Consider the following 14,938-nt stretch of genomic DNA (forward strand, 5'->3'; position numbering starts at 1 on the left):
CAGTACAAGATATAAGTATGATGAACACTTTCCCACCTGATGAAACGAACCAACACAAATGTACCAAATCGAATATTTAATACAGCAAAAGGTGTATACAACATTCACTTAATTACATTTATGATTTGAAATATTGAATATGCACTTTTATGGCAAATGAGTATTCGTAGGTAAATCAACATTGAATGTCCAATCTCTGGTTGCGCAGGGAGTAAGTATACAACCTGGAATATTTAGGAAACGATAGCGATGGTACTTAAATGATTATAGCTGGATACACTAAGGGGGGGGGGGGGTCCCGCTGGTTGTAAGACAGTAGGAGGGGGGGTTAGAGAAGCCGCTGGCGGTATCCCATCTGGCCGACGGTGTCTTGGGAGAATCCAAAGTCTTGGACACGGTGCCCACAGAACCTCGGGCCGCAGACGAATACAGCTGGACCCTCTGTGGAACGGTATCTGCCGGTCCACAACGGAGAGACGTGGTGCGACCTCACGTGTAGAGCGCCGCCTCACCTGGAGTCCTCTCCGGGGGGTAATTCCAACACTCGGCAGTGTTGGCCTTTATCCATGGAATAATCAAAGCACACAAAGCATAATCCAAGAGCCGTGGAAGGCTCGCCGTCGTCTGGGTAGAGTAATCCAATATACAGGTCCAGTCGCTCTTGACCCGGAGCTCCTCGGATGCAATCACCACTAGGGGTCTGACCAGCCTGGTTAAGCGTCCAGATAACGTCAGGAACGATGGGGGTGCTGATAACTGTAGGACTCTAACCGAACGATGCACCATACATAAATAGACTATTATTAGCTTAATAGAATACGTCCAACTCGACGGTATGGTGCCAAACTATGACCATTCAACTATTAATCTACACGATATCTCAATGCCTATTCTGGGCCAAGTAGGCCTTACTACACCGCACGTGCGTCGTGGGGAGGCTTTTGCGTCTGTCACTCTGTTGGAGGGTAAAGAACTGGACTAAAAGAAAGTTCTACTTTACGAGCGCCATATATATATGCGCTATGAACAAATAGTACCATTCGTATTTCGCCCGGCATATTACTGCGCGGAACCGGGGGTTGCCTCGACATGTTAGGCGGCACGATTGAACTTGGACCTAGGGGTATGGCAACCTGGCGCCAGGTTCTCGTCCAATGGTAGAATGAAACTATTATGGGCTGTTTAGTAGAAACGGGGATATTCAATGCATATTGTACAAGGAATATACAGGGGATATCAAACGATATACAAATACAATTAAATATATATATATAAATAAATATACATATTCGGTTTAATCTGATCCTTCACAACAGCCGCCCCCTAATTAGTCCCACCTAATTAGCTAAGCAGAGACAGATTAACCGCACTGTCTTCCACTCAAGGTCCGCTGTAAGGGTCAGTCAACTCACAAAGTCATAGGGTCATGGTCATCATCGATAGTATCTGGGAGTCGGGGCAGTTCTATGAGCCTCGCCACGGGCCGTGTGTAGGTGCGCCCTTGGACGAGTACTTCAGCTGCTCGGACCTTGCCATCGGCACCGGTGATCACTTTGCTTACGCGGCCAGCCGGCCACATAGCTCTGGGGAGTGACTGGTCAATAATCATGACGACTGTTCCTTCTGTCAAGTTGTCTCTCTCTTTTACCCACTTCTGGCGGGTCTGTAGAGACGGTAGGTAGTGAAGTAGGAAGCTGCTCCAAAACTTGTCAGCTAGTACTTGGCTGTACCTCCACATTCTTCGGCCGTTCGCTTCTTCGGGCCTGTACATTGTCTGGGGTAGCGCGGGGTCCAGCCGCGCCATTAGGAGTGTGTTGGGGGTGACTGGGTCGACATCTGCTACATCACTGGAGACGTAACCGATGGGTTTTGAGTTCAATACTCCCTCGATCTCCGTGAGGACTGTCATTAGGACTTCCTCTGCCACACTCTGGGCTCCGAGTACGGCATACAGGGCTGTCTTTATAGAACGTACTTCTCGTTCCCAGGTTCCACCGAAGTGGGGTGCGTTCGGGGGATTAAACTGGAAGTCAATCTGGGCTGGAGCGAGGTGGGTCTTAAGTTCTGTGCCCATAGCTTGGAAGCTCTCTCTCAGCTCTCTTTCTCCGCCTTTGAAGTTGGTCCCGTGATCAGACAACAATGTAGACGGTTGTCCTTTCCGTGATATGAATCTCCGGAAGGCCATAAGGAATGAGTCTGTGCTCATGGTCGGAAGGAGCTCGATATGTATCGCTCTGGTGGTCATGCATTTGAATACAATACCCCACCGCTTCTCGGTGCCTCTTCCTCTCTTTATATACAACGGGCCAAAACAGTCCATGCCTGTGGAGTGGAATGGCTTGTCGCCGATTCGGAGGCGACAGGGGGGTAGGTCAGCCATCCGTGGTATGCTGGGCTGCGCGCGCCACTTACGGCAGTCTAGACAGGTTCGCTGGAAGCGCCGTACTGCTTCTCTCCCTTGCAATATCCAATAACGACGTCTGATCTCCGCGAAGACTCTCTCTGCTCCTGCGTGGTGTACATCCTCGTCGTATTTCTTTATGATCAGCTCTGTGACCTTGTGTCGGCTGTTCAAGACGATCGGGTGCTTAATGTCATCTGGTAGATCGGGGGCTCTCCGCAGGCGACCACCCACTCTGATGAGATTATGTGCGTCACTCTCTGGTGCCAGGTGAATCAGTCTGCTGTCTGATGGGACGGGGTTTCCTCCCTGTAGACAGTCTAGCTCATCGGGGAACGAGTCTCTCTGGGCTCGTTGTAGTAGAAGAAGTTCTGCTTCTTCGTAGTCAGCTGCTGACATGTCAGTGGTGGACTGAATCTCTGGGTGGTGCCGCAGGAATGTTCTTTGTTGCGCACTCTCTAGGGTAATGCAGTCATCTATGTTGGGGTCTGTGGAGGCGACAGTGCTCAGTCCACAGAACATAGGCTTCTTGTTCTCAGCCTCCTCGTTACTTGCTTCCCTCGGGGTGGGCGTAGGCCAATCTCCTTCCGGGAGCTGGAGGAATGCTGGTCCGTCACTGTAGATGTTGCGACGGGTTAGGTCATCCAGGGACATTCCCCGGGTGATGACGTCAGCTGGGTTGTGTTTGGTATCCACATATCTCCAGCTTGCTTCTTCTGTTAATTCTTGAATCTCGGTGACTCTGACTCCCACGAGGACTTTGTATCTGCATGAATCAGACTTAATCCGTGTGAGTACTGTCGTGGAATCTGACCACAAGATTGTTCTATGCACCGGAATGGTGAGTTCACGTTGGATTAACGTGGCTAGATGCGCTCCTGCGAGGGCTGCGCAGAGCTCTAGACGTGGGATAGATTGTTGCTTACGTGGGGCTATTCTTGAGCGGGCCAGTATGAAAGCAGTGTGTATCTCTCCTCCCATCTCTTGGGCACGCAAATAGGCAACAGATCCGTAGGCTACTTCGGAGGCGTCGCTGAAGACGTGTAGCTCAATCTCGCATGTCTCTGGCCTCACTGTGGATGGGAAGTAGCTGCGGCGTATATTGACACCTGGGAGTGAGCGGAGTTCCGTCTCCCACTCTCTCCATGTTGAGGCAAGGTGTGCGGGTATTGGGTCGTCCCAGCCCTGGTCCTTGTCCCATAGTGCTTGTACAATCATCTTTGCCCTGGTGGTGTAAGGTAGAATACATCCCAACGGGTCATATTGTCTGGCGAGTGTTCTGTACACACTCCGTCTGGTGGTCGGTATCGCCGCCGACCTTCCTTGCTCTGGAGCCAAGGGTTTGTGTCTATAGTGGAGCGAGTCTGTTTTGAAGCGCCAGACTAATCCTAGTGTCATTTCTTGGGCTTCTCCTGGGATTGTCGCCATCCAGGTCTCGCTGCTGGCAGCCTTGTCTGCGGAGGAGAGGCTGCGCAATACGTGCAGGTCACTGCTGGCCCACTGCCTGAGATCAAAGCCGCCTTTGATTAGGGAGGCGCGTAACTTGATTAGGAGAGCCTCGGCTTCTTCTTGAGTCGAGACGCTTTGTAAACAGTTGTCCACGTAGAAACTGTTCTTCACACTGTGTTGGACCTCTTCATCTGCTGCTGGGTCCTCTTGGTCTCTCTGTGGGCTGGTACCGGCAGGGCACCATAGCCAGCTGGTCCAGGTGCTATTCCTCGGGGCTGGTCGTGCGTCGTGCTCACCCGTGAATAGAGTCGGGGGTCTGTAGCGCAGCGCCGCGGGGTTATAGCCTGGGCTGCACTGGACCTCCTGGTCCGGTGGAGTACTGTGCTGTCGTCGGGCTTGGTTCTCCTCCTCTCCCTCTTCTTCCTCTATCAGATCTTCCAGATCCTGTAGTGGTTTATCTTGCTTCTCCGCAGTGTATGCCGCTCCTTCCTTGTAGCTGGGTCTCGCTTGGACCGGTCTGGGAAGGGGGTCTGTGGGGGGTATAGGCTTTGTCTGTTGGTCAAGTTCAGGGTCGCTTGCTCGTTTAGGAGGCGCTGCTCTTGACTGTTGTCTCGACGAGTTCTTTGAACCCCTGGTGGAGGGAGAGGGTGTTGCCCTGGGGATCATCAGCCGCTTCCTTAGCTGCGCCATTAACTTGTCACGCTCGGCTTGTAGTGTGTCGCGCTCGGCTTGGCGCGGGATGAGATCGATGTTGCGCTCTGCTTCGCGCTGGATGAGATCGATGTTGCGCTCTGCTTCTCTTTGGGCATAGTCAGCGACGCGCTGGGCTTCGGCGGCGGCGCGCTCTGCTTCTCTTTGGGCATAGTTAGCGACGCGCTGGGCTTCGGCGCCGGCGCGCTCTGCTGCGGCGGCGGCGCGGTCTGCTGCGGCCCGGTCTCTTACCATATTAATTTCCGTCTGAAGGCGTCTCATCTCCCGGCGTCTCATCTCCCGGCGTATGCGCTCTTCTTCGCTCCGTCGCTGCGCTTGGAGGCGTTCTCTTTCAATAGTAAAATGTTCGTGCTCGCTAAGCGCCTGTGCTTGGAGACGGTCGCGTTCACCCTGAAGTCGATCGCGTTCGGTAGAGGCCGTCATGCGGACGAGGAACGCCTGTCGTAGCATCCTCGCCGCTTCTCTGGGGGAAGGCGGTTGTGGAGGTGAGCTGCTCCTGCGTGAGCCGCTCCTGGGGGTACTCGTTGGGGAGTCCTGGAGCTCTAGTTCCTCGGCGCTCTCCTCCTCTTCCTCCGTGCAGAGTTCTCTCTCTGTAGGGTTGTCTTCCTCCCGGGGCTTGTCGGGGACTACTTCTTGAGTAGTGGCGGGGGGTAAAGGCATGTCAATTCCCTCCTGGTCCCCACCGTGGGCTTGGTCAGTTACATTAGGACCTACTAGGGCCTCTGTGGTCGGGGAAACCTGGTCGTTAAGGTCAGACATAATTTTACTTTCTACTTTTACCACGTTTACCGTTTGTCGAAGGCTAGGTAGTTGACTGACAGTGTAGGCCTCTAAGTACTGAGGTGTCTGTCGTCTGCGCCGCGGGCGTTCTAGGTTAGGAGGATCGTTTCGTGGAGTGTTCATCATAGGCCATTTCGATATTAATAACACTATATTAATATTACACTAGTTACCCTCCGGTTCGAAGGACCAATTGTAACTGAGGGGTACAATTCCCTGACTGTATTGTTAGATATGATATTTAATACCACTACCTCATGTACTTTAACTTCTGGCCACCCAGTACAAGATATAAGTATGATGAACACTTTCCCACCTGATGAAACGAACCAACACAAATGTACCAAATCGAATATTTAATACAGCAAAAGGTGTATACAACATTCACTTAATTACATTTATGATTTGAAATATTGAATATGCACTTTTATGGCAAATGAGTATTCGTAGGTAAATCAACATTGAATGTCCAATCTCTGGTTGCGCAGGGAGTAAGTATACAACCTGGAATATTTAGGAAACGATAGCGATGGTACTTAAATGATTATAGCTGGATACACTAAGGGGGGGGGGGTCCCGCTGGTTGTAAGACAGTAGGAGGGGGGGTTAGAGAAGCCGCTGGCGGTATCCCATCTGGCCGACGGTGTCTTGGGAGAATCCAAAGTCTTGGACACGGTGCCCACAGAACCTCGGGCCGCAGACGAATACAGCTGGACCCTCTGTGGAACGGTATCTGCCGGTCCACAACGGAGAGACGTGGTGCGACCTCACGTGTAGAGCGCCGCCTCACCTGGAGTCCTCTCCGGGGGGTAATTCCAACACTCGGCAGTGTTGGCCTTTATCCATGGAATAATCAAAGCACACAAAGCATAATCCAAGAGCCGTGGAAGGCTCGCCGTCGTCTGGGTAGAGTAATCCAATATACAGGTCCAGTCGCTCTTGACCCGGAGCTCCTCGGATGCAATCACCACTAGGGGTCTGACCAGCCTGGTTAAGCGTCCAGATAACGTCAGGAACGATGGGGGTGCTGATAACTGTAGGACTCTAACCGAACGATGCACCATACATAAATAGACTATTATTAGCTTAATAGAATACGTCCAACTCGACGGTATGGTGCCAAACTATGACCATTCAACTATTAATCTACACGATATCTCAATGCCTATTCTGGGCCAAGTAGGCCTTACTACACCGCACGTGCGTCGTGGGGAGGCTTTTGCGTCTGTCACTCTGTTGGAGGGTAAAGAACTGGACTAAAAGAAAGTTCTACTTTACGAGCGCCATATATATATGCGCTATGAACAAATAGTACCATTCGTATTTCGCCCGGCATATTACTGCGCGGAACCGGGGGTTGCCTCGACATGTTAGGCGGCACGATTGAACTTGGACCTAGGGGTATGGCAACCTGGCGCCAGGTTCTCGTCCAATGGTAGAATGAAACTATTATGGGCTGTTTAGTAGAAACGGGGATATTCAATGCATATTGTACAAGGAATATACAGGGGATATCAAACGATATACAAATACAATTAAATATATATATATAAATAAATATACATATTCGGTTTAATCTGATCCTTCACAACAATTATTATTATAAAATATAATAATTTTTTATTAAGTTATACTTAGGTCCACCTAAGCTTGCCGCAGTAGTCAGTGATACCAGTGTCATTCTGTGTTCAGGAATCCACTGAGTAAATTAATTGCCTACCACCCCTGCCCCCACAGCTGTATGCTTTTTAAGTTTCAGTTTCACTTCTAGAGTAGATTTAACTTCACGTGAAGCAGAGAAAGAAGACTAGAGAAAAGATGACATGTTAAACAACAATGGCAGAGGATTTATCAATATTTTGGATTTAAACATAGCAGCAGCTCGACTGGAGAGGAGCTCAGAGGACCAGTCCAGATCAGCAAAAGTAAGTTTGCGCGATCTCGGATCAGCTGTGAGGGGAAAGTAGCGTGAAAAAAAAAGTAGCGTGAAAAAAAGTTGGTGTGTGTGTGTGTGTGTGTGTATGTCTTTCCATTGGTTAACACTTTGGTCGCCAGGCTTATATTCACAATAAACCATCCCACGCCAGCTCTATTTGTCTATGGAGAAGTTCCCCTTCTTTGCAGGGCTATAACTTTTTAAATTGTATTGCTAAATTGACATTACTATGGCCCATTCAACGTCAAGTATATATTGTTCAGGGTGTAGCAACGTTATACTTTTTCATTCACATATTCATACTAAAATACGGTCTAAAGTATAAGTATGTTTTTATCGTTTTCTGCAGCATTCTCCAGAACGTGCTTTATAGCCCTAAATGCATTATATTGATGATCAAATACAGTTTGATAGCAATCTGTGCGAGATAAAAAAATTCAAATGGACGTGCTTCTAGAAGTTACTACTTATCATCTGATGTTGACCGGATGGGGGGGGGGGGGGTCGTTTATAATTCCGTGGCCAACGTTAGATGATTCATCTAGTGTGGGTGATATGATCATTAGAGCAGTTTGTATCGAACACGTTAAAAAATAACGCTGAAACTTACCGTAGCTTCCTCGTAGCGTTGGGCGATGAGCGTGGAGCAGAAATATTCCTATTATGGGATGTAGAAATATGCGATCCATCTCCAGGTTGTATAATGGTATATACGTCCAAATCATGTTGTTTATCGAGTTATTGGTAACATTGTGTCTAGCTCGAGACTATTAGCGAGTGATCGGACCGAATTGGAATGAGCACCAGCTTCCGTTTCCTGTTTCCGGTTTGGGCGATCCGCCGATCGGCCACCAGATGGCGCTCTTGAACCGTTGGAGAGTTGAGAGGGGATCAACAGTAGATCTCAAGTCTCCGGGGGAGAAATATGATTGCGATCACAGATTTTTGAAATATTGATATCAAAGACGTGGTACAGCATCTTTGGCAGAATGAGCATGGCAGGGAATGACGTGGTAAGGCGTTTTTGGCGACCAAAGTGTTAACATTATTTAGTTGAACATGGAAAGGATGGACATTTTCAGCCTATTGTAATGACCCTGCTGTGTTACAAACATATTCATTCTAGGGCTGTACCGGATGTAATTTTTTTACATTCAAAGCTTCTATTGAAGTTTTCGAATGAAGCTTCGAATGTCTGTCGTAATTTTTTATGACAATTTTTTATATAAGAAATAAATAATCCTCAAACTAAATCCTTAATTTGAATAAAGTGATTCATCTGATTAAATTAGTTTTTTCTTTTATTAAATCAACTTTCTTTAACTCATTGACCTCCATGCTCTTTTCCCATCTTTACTCAATTGCGCCAGCATTATTGGCAGTAGTTCTATCTATTACTCAATTTCCTTATATACTATGATTCCACTGTCACCATGTATGCATATGCTCACTACATGTATTTATTGCTCCATCTCCGCCCACTACAAACATGGGAACTCTCTAACCCCTAACTTGTGTTGTCGGGCCTTACAACTCAACAACAATAAAACTGAGCTCATGGTTGTGGCACCCAAGGCCCTGCTCCGGAAGGTTGGGGATCTCACCCTCGACATAGACGGCTGCTCCATCTGCCCTTCCCCAAAGGTCCGCAACCTGGGCGTTATCCTGGACACTACCCTTTCCTACCAAGCCCATGTCAGTTCCGTCACCAAATCCGCCTTCTTCCATCTCAGAAATATCTCCAGACTCCGACCATCACTTTCCGACTCCACAGCTGAGACCCTCATCCATGCCTTCGTCACCTCCCGCCTGGACTACTGCAACAGGGTCCTGTCCGGGGTCCCAAGCAAAACCCTGGACAGGCTCCAGTATGTTCAAAATTCAGCTGCCAGGGTTCTAACCCGCACCAAAACCTGGAAGCACATCACCCCCACCCACCTCCACTGGCTCCCCATCAAATCCCGCATCACCTACAAAACCCTCCTGCTCACCTACAAATCCCTCCATGCTCTGGCACCTCAGTACCTTACTGACCTCCTCCACCCCTACACTCAGTCACGGTCCATGCGATCCACGGACACTGGTCAGCTCTCCATCCCCCGAACCAGACTGCGGACCTTCGGGGACAGAGCTTTCAGTGTGGCAGCTCCCACCCTCTGGAACTCCCTCCCCGCAGAACTCCGCAACGCCCCAACTCTGGACTCATTCAAAAAAACTGCTCAAAACCCACCTCTTCAACTTGGCCTTTAACCCCTAATTTCTCACTTTTTAATGTTGTGTCTGTCCACTATGTTTGTTACTTTTGTTATTTCCCCCCCTATGTAAAGCGACCTTAAGTCTTTTGAAAGGCGCTATATAAAATGAAGCTATTATTATTATTATTATTACAAATAAATTTGATTTGATTTCGATTTGTAGTTTGTGCACTATTACACGCTAAACATCGCCCTTTTCCAAAATAATCCAGTATTTTTTCATAGATCGCGAGATATGACGTGTTATATGCAATATGCCCAAATCGTTCGGGTTGCTCGCCTGAAACCCCAAATACTTCCAAATCAAAGGTATATACCATATACCATGTACATGTGTGTCTTCACAATATCATCAAGGGGGGGGGGGGGGGGGGGGGGTCGTTTTAACTCAAAACTGTGATCGTTACCAAAAACACGTTTCAAGTGGTTCAGTAAAATAGACATGGAATAGACCTTACCTTAGCCAGAAGGTACTCCAAAAAGAATAATCCCCAGTGATCCCATCGCCATCGCGATTACTTGTGTATATGTGTATACTCGTGTATATGGGAAATAGGTTTAAGGCGATAAAATCTCCGAGCGATCGCTCTGTCCTCTGAGGGGGAGGAGTTCTTTCAGACAAAAAAAATAAGTGTCCCCACACTAAACTATCCAAGTTCAAAAGGTAGGCGATACTGCCACCTGGCAGGATTCGATCGTCATTGCAATTTTAACGTAGGCAGCGGTGCAAGGGAGATACAGGGAGGTCCGCACGAGTGGTTAGAATGGGGATCAGAGGAAAAAGATCAAAGGATCAAAACCCGAGAATTCTCAGGTATGGCCCTCAACCGCTGGCGGCGAAACCTGACTTATCTCGGGTTAGGCGCTGAATGAGTTAATGAATATAACTCGTCAGTTTCTTCAACATAAATAATCCAATAAGGGTACGGTTGGTACGGAAGTGATGGTGACGTCTTGATGGAGCGCCAAGCGGATGCAGATTTGTATCCTAATTTTTATGACGAGTCATATACTATAATAGTATAATACTATAATATTAGTGTAGCGGCTGTAGCCTAATCTTTATCTGCAACTGTGAAGAAAAACCCCATTGGTTTAAACAATTTTTTTCTTCTAATGTTGATTTAGAATTCGAATGACAACGTTATGAATGAAACTTCGAAATATTCGGTACAGCCCTAATTCATTCATGATTTTGTTTCAGGGACACATGAACACATTTACGTAGTAAAGGGGAGGGAAGGAGGGGAGAAACAGCCCAGTGCAGAGTGTGCGGTTGTTAATTTGTTCATGTCTTAAAAGCTTAAAGGTTTTATTCATCATCTAAATGTGGCAATACAAGCTTGATATTCAACGTTAAGATCAATGTAAGCCAGTGTAAAGTAAAGATATTGCGCATACATTTGTAAAATGTGCAAACCTAGTTTCACCTAGTGTCGTATGAGACGTATTCGTCGTATGACTGGATGTACATGTATGCTCGATATTGGCTTTTTTACCGATACCGATATTCCGATATTGTCCAACTCTTAATTTCCGATACCGATATCAACCGATACCGATATATGCAGGGTTTCCCCCCCCAAAAAACTGAATAATTTCAGGTAACTAATAATTTCACTGGATATATATATAACAAATATTGTTATTGTTTTTTAAAAAAATTTAACCGATACCAATATTTTCCGATATCACATTTTACTGCCGATATCGGCCGATAATATCGGTCGGCCGATAATATCGGACAACACCCCTAATGACAACTTGTCTTTTAAGCCACATATTGAAAACCTGGCTAAGAAGCTGAAGGTAAGGTTGGGTTTTCTATTTTAGAAACAAGGATTGTTTCTCCTTTCATCCTAAAAAGAGGCTTGTCGCTGCTACTTTTGCATTACATACACGCTGCATTAATGTTATGCTTAGCCTAACCTGACCTTCCCTCTCAATCAATTCCATTGATTTTTAGTTTGTTGTTGTTTATGTGAGGTGTTGCTCAAAAAAGAGCTCTTTGAGCTCAAGGTTCTACCTGGTGAAATAAAGGTTAAATTAAAAATAAACGCTGAAGCGTCCCACTACATGCCAGCTGGACCCGATACCCTCCCCACTCCTCCAGACCATAGCACCAGACATCCTCCCATTCCTAACGGCAACCATCAACTCCTCCCTCAACTCGAGGGTGGTTCCCACCTCCCTAAAACAAGCCAGGCAGACCCCTCATAAAAAACATCACTGCAGCACCCACGTTTCAGCACTGCTTGATGAACATTGTTACTCAGTTATAAGAGTTGTACCCTTCCTGCTGACTTGTCGTACAGAACTTGTACAAAATTACGGTAAGTCACTTTGGATAAAAGTGTCAGCTAAATGACAACATTTAAATGTAAATTACAATTTTTGTTTTAAAGGGGAACTCCAACATTTTGGGAAATTAGCTTATTTAACATCTTCCCTGGAGTTAGACAAGAAGATACATACCTTTTTTGTCTCTGTGCGTGCATTTTGGCTTTGGGAATAGACGCTCCGTTAGCATAGCTTAGCTTCATCACTGGAAGTGAGGCAGGACAGTAGCCTTACAGTGCCTTACAGTGTATTGCAAGGTCTGACATTGACCAAATTTGATATGCATGACCTTGGTGGGCTCTAGGTCAACTCCTGAAAAGGGGGTCAATGTCAGACCTTGCAATCAAAAGTTAGGGGGCGCACTGAAATTATGGCAAGGGTTATTAGCCCCCTAACTTTTGATTGCAAAGTCTGACATTGACCCCCTTTTCAGGAGTTGACCTAGAGCCCACCAAGGTCATGCATATCAAGTTTGGTCAATGTCAGACCTTGCAATACACTGTAAGGCACTGTAAGGCTACTGTCCTGCCTCACTTCCAGTGATGAAGCTAAGCTATGCTAACGGAGCGTCTATTCCCAAAGCTAAAATGCACGCACAGAGACAAAAAAGGTATGTATCTTCTTGTCTAACTCCAGGGAAGATGTTAAATAAGCAAATTTCCCAAAATGTTGGAGTTCCCCTTTAAAGCACTTTTTTCAGCACTCAAGCACTATGCCATTGTTGGTCTATCGAGTCTTGATTTGTAAAGATCAACAGATCACTGGTTTTATGTCAATTACATGTTCAAATTGTTCTTTAAAAAGACCGTTGTGATTGGAGGATCAGGAAAAGAGGGCGGGCCTTGGTCCATTTATTTGAGTGGAAAACGACCCTAACACACACACACACCTGCTGGACGCTGCGTCTCCGTCCTGACCGTCGCCCCTGGCTCTCTGGCCGGTCCGTCCCACGACAGAAGGCCGTGGAGAACACTCCCCCTCCGGGACCCCTGGGGACGAGGCCAAGGAGCGCTGGGCCCCCTGCGAGTAGGAGAGGGAGGAGTCCTGGGACACCGGGTCTACAAGGTAATAGAAAGATAAGGAGAAAAGACAAGATTCTGACATCTTTACCTTCCCTGTAAAGAAACATATATATGGATATTGGAAAGTGTACTTTTGCACACAATTTCTGGAATCTTGAGGAAGCGGCTAAGATTAGGCGGGATAGGCTGCCAAAGAAAAAGATAACATGAAGCAGCGTTAACTTCATCGCATTATGAGGAATGAAACATTAAAATTAGACAGCAATATGACTTACAAGTAGCAAGGTAGGTAATAGGTTCACCGGTAACAACACTGGATTTCCCCGATACAAAAATCTGAGCCATGTGGAGAAATCGAGGCAAAGCGACTTGAGCTGGTGCTTTTTGAAGGAGCATGTTAGGTCTCTCTATCGAGAAAAATATATATATATCTCAATAATCTTTTGTCAAATTACTTAAACTGACCAAGGTCTATACTGTCTAGTCTAACTCTATACTGCCAAACAAAGATGTGTACCAGCTAAAGGAGTACATTTGTGGAATAGGTTATATTATACAAAAGTATAATAAACAAATACAATTACATATTTAGATGAACAAATAAAATAAAACGGAGGTATGGTGTGTATATTGTTGACCCTGGTTTTCGGTTTGTTTTGGATTATGGAGACAGAGAGATCCTCCTGCTTCCACTCTAAAGCCTATGGACTCATGTATATCATTCTGTCCTTAGATTTATCACCAGTGACAGTTATGATACCCATCACTGTATCCTGTATGATAAGGTCGGGTGGTCCTTCCTGGTAGAGACGTGACTTGCACTGGCATCTGTTTCTGTATAATTATTATTGGTGATCTCCCACCCTACATCACCTCATTGATGGATTGGAGCTCTGGACCTCATCATACTCACTCTGGTGATTGGCTTTTACACTTAAGGTTCCTAGAGTTTGCATTGAATTAGGAAAATCTGCTTTTAGCTTCTGTGCCCCAGAAACATGGAATGTTTTGCAATGTACTAATTGTACTAATTAACTAACAATGTTAACAATTAATCGGAGATCGAAAAATTTCAACTGTACATGGTCCTAAACGTTATGACTGATCATGCGCGGGTGAACGGGGGGAGGGGGTCGTTTATAATTCCGTGATCGTTGTTAAATGCTTTATGTAGTATGGGTGATATATAGATAAGAGCAGTTTGTATGGATAATAATAAACACTCACGCTGAAAATGACGTCAGCCTCCTCTTACCGTTGGGCGATGAGACTGGAGCAAAAATATCCCAGTTATTTGATGGGGATCGAGTAGATCCATTTCCGGTTTGTATAATACTAATACACGCCCAAATCATGTCGATTATTGAGTTATGGCAGCGATCCATATCCACGGTGTTTGGCTAGAGTCCCGCGACGATATGCGAGTGGCCGGACGGATTTAGAAGACGCACCGATATCCAACCGGCCATTTCCGATTTGGCAACTCGCTGATCATCCACCAGGGGGCAGTATTGAAGCGTTGCAGAGTTGTGCCGGCTCACACAGCATCAGACCAGGCTGCATGAGGGAAATATGAATACCATGGCGAAAATATGAAATATGATCTCAATAACGTCGTACGCCGTGGATTGGCAGAATTCGCATGAACTTGAAACACGTCGTACAACGGATGTGCACGCGCGTGCACACAAGAATGCGCTGCACTCGACTGATGCGCCAACTCGCTAAGTACTACTTTGCATAACAATACGGCCGGTCGTCAGGTGTGATCAAATACGTTCTCAGATACATTCACACAAAACTTGTGAAAGAAATGTGTTACATTCCATTCGTAGAGGCAATTAGGCACGGTCTTTAGTCTGTGCTATGCGAGGGAATATTTATGCGCATGCGCGGGAGCGTGCGTGCACTTGGCGTCATTAAAACATAGTGCAACCAGTCGTCCCATGAGCAACGCATGCCTGAGTATATATCATATACATATGTAAAAATACATATATATTTACAGTGTATACATTTAAAAGGGATCTGTACAAAATAATGA

At 46.5% G+C, this 14,938-nt stretch overlaps 2 protein-coding genes across 2 annotated transcripts in view; one reads left to right on the plus strand and one right to left on the minus strand.

Moving 5' to 3' along the window:
• dok6 (docking protein 6) overlaps window positions 1-14,938 on the plus strand; it is a gene marked incomplete at both ends in the record, with an annotated part of 666,878 nt that overhangs the window by 466,202 nt on the left and 185,738 nt on the right. The gene's annotated exons all lie outside the window — the stretch shown is intronic.
• The window catches only part of rttn (rotatin), a 213,431-nt gene that overhangs the window by 181,183 nt on the left and 17,310 nt on the right, over window positions 1-14,938 (minus strand). The window contains exon 8 of the mRNA XM_084326661.1: window positions 12,762-12,930. Within this exon, the coding sequence (XP_084182787.1) occupies window positions 12,762-12,930 (169 nt within the window). The remainder of the gene's footprint in view (window positions 1-12,761; window positions 12,931-14,938) is intronic.

This window comes from Notolepis coatsorum, assembly GCF_963971535.1.
Source record: "Notolepis coatsorum genome assembly, chromosome: 12".
In the NCBI taxonomy this organism is placed as follows: Eukaryota; Metazoa; Chordata; class Actinopteri; order Aulopiformes; family Paralepididae; genus Notolepis; species Notolepis coatsorum.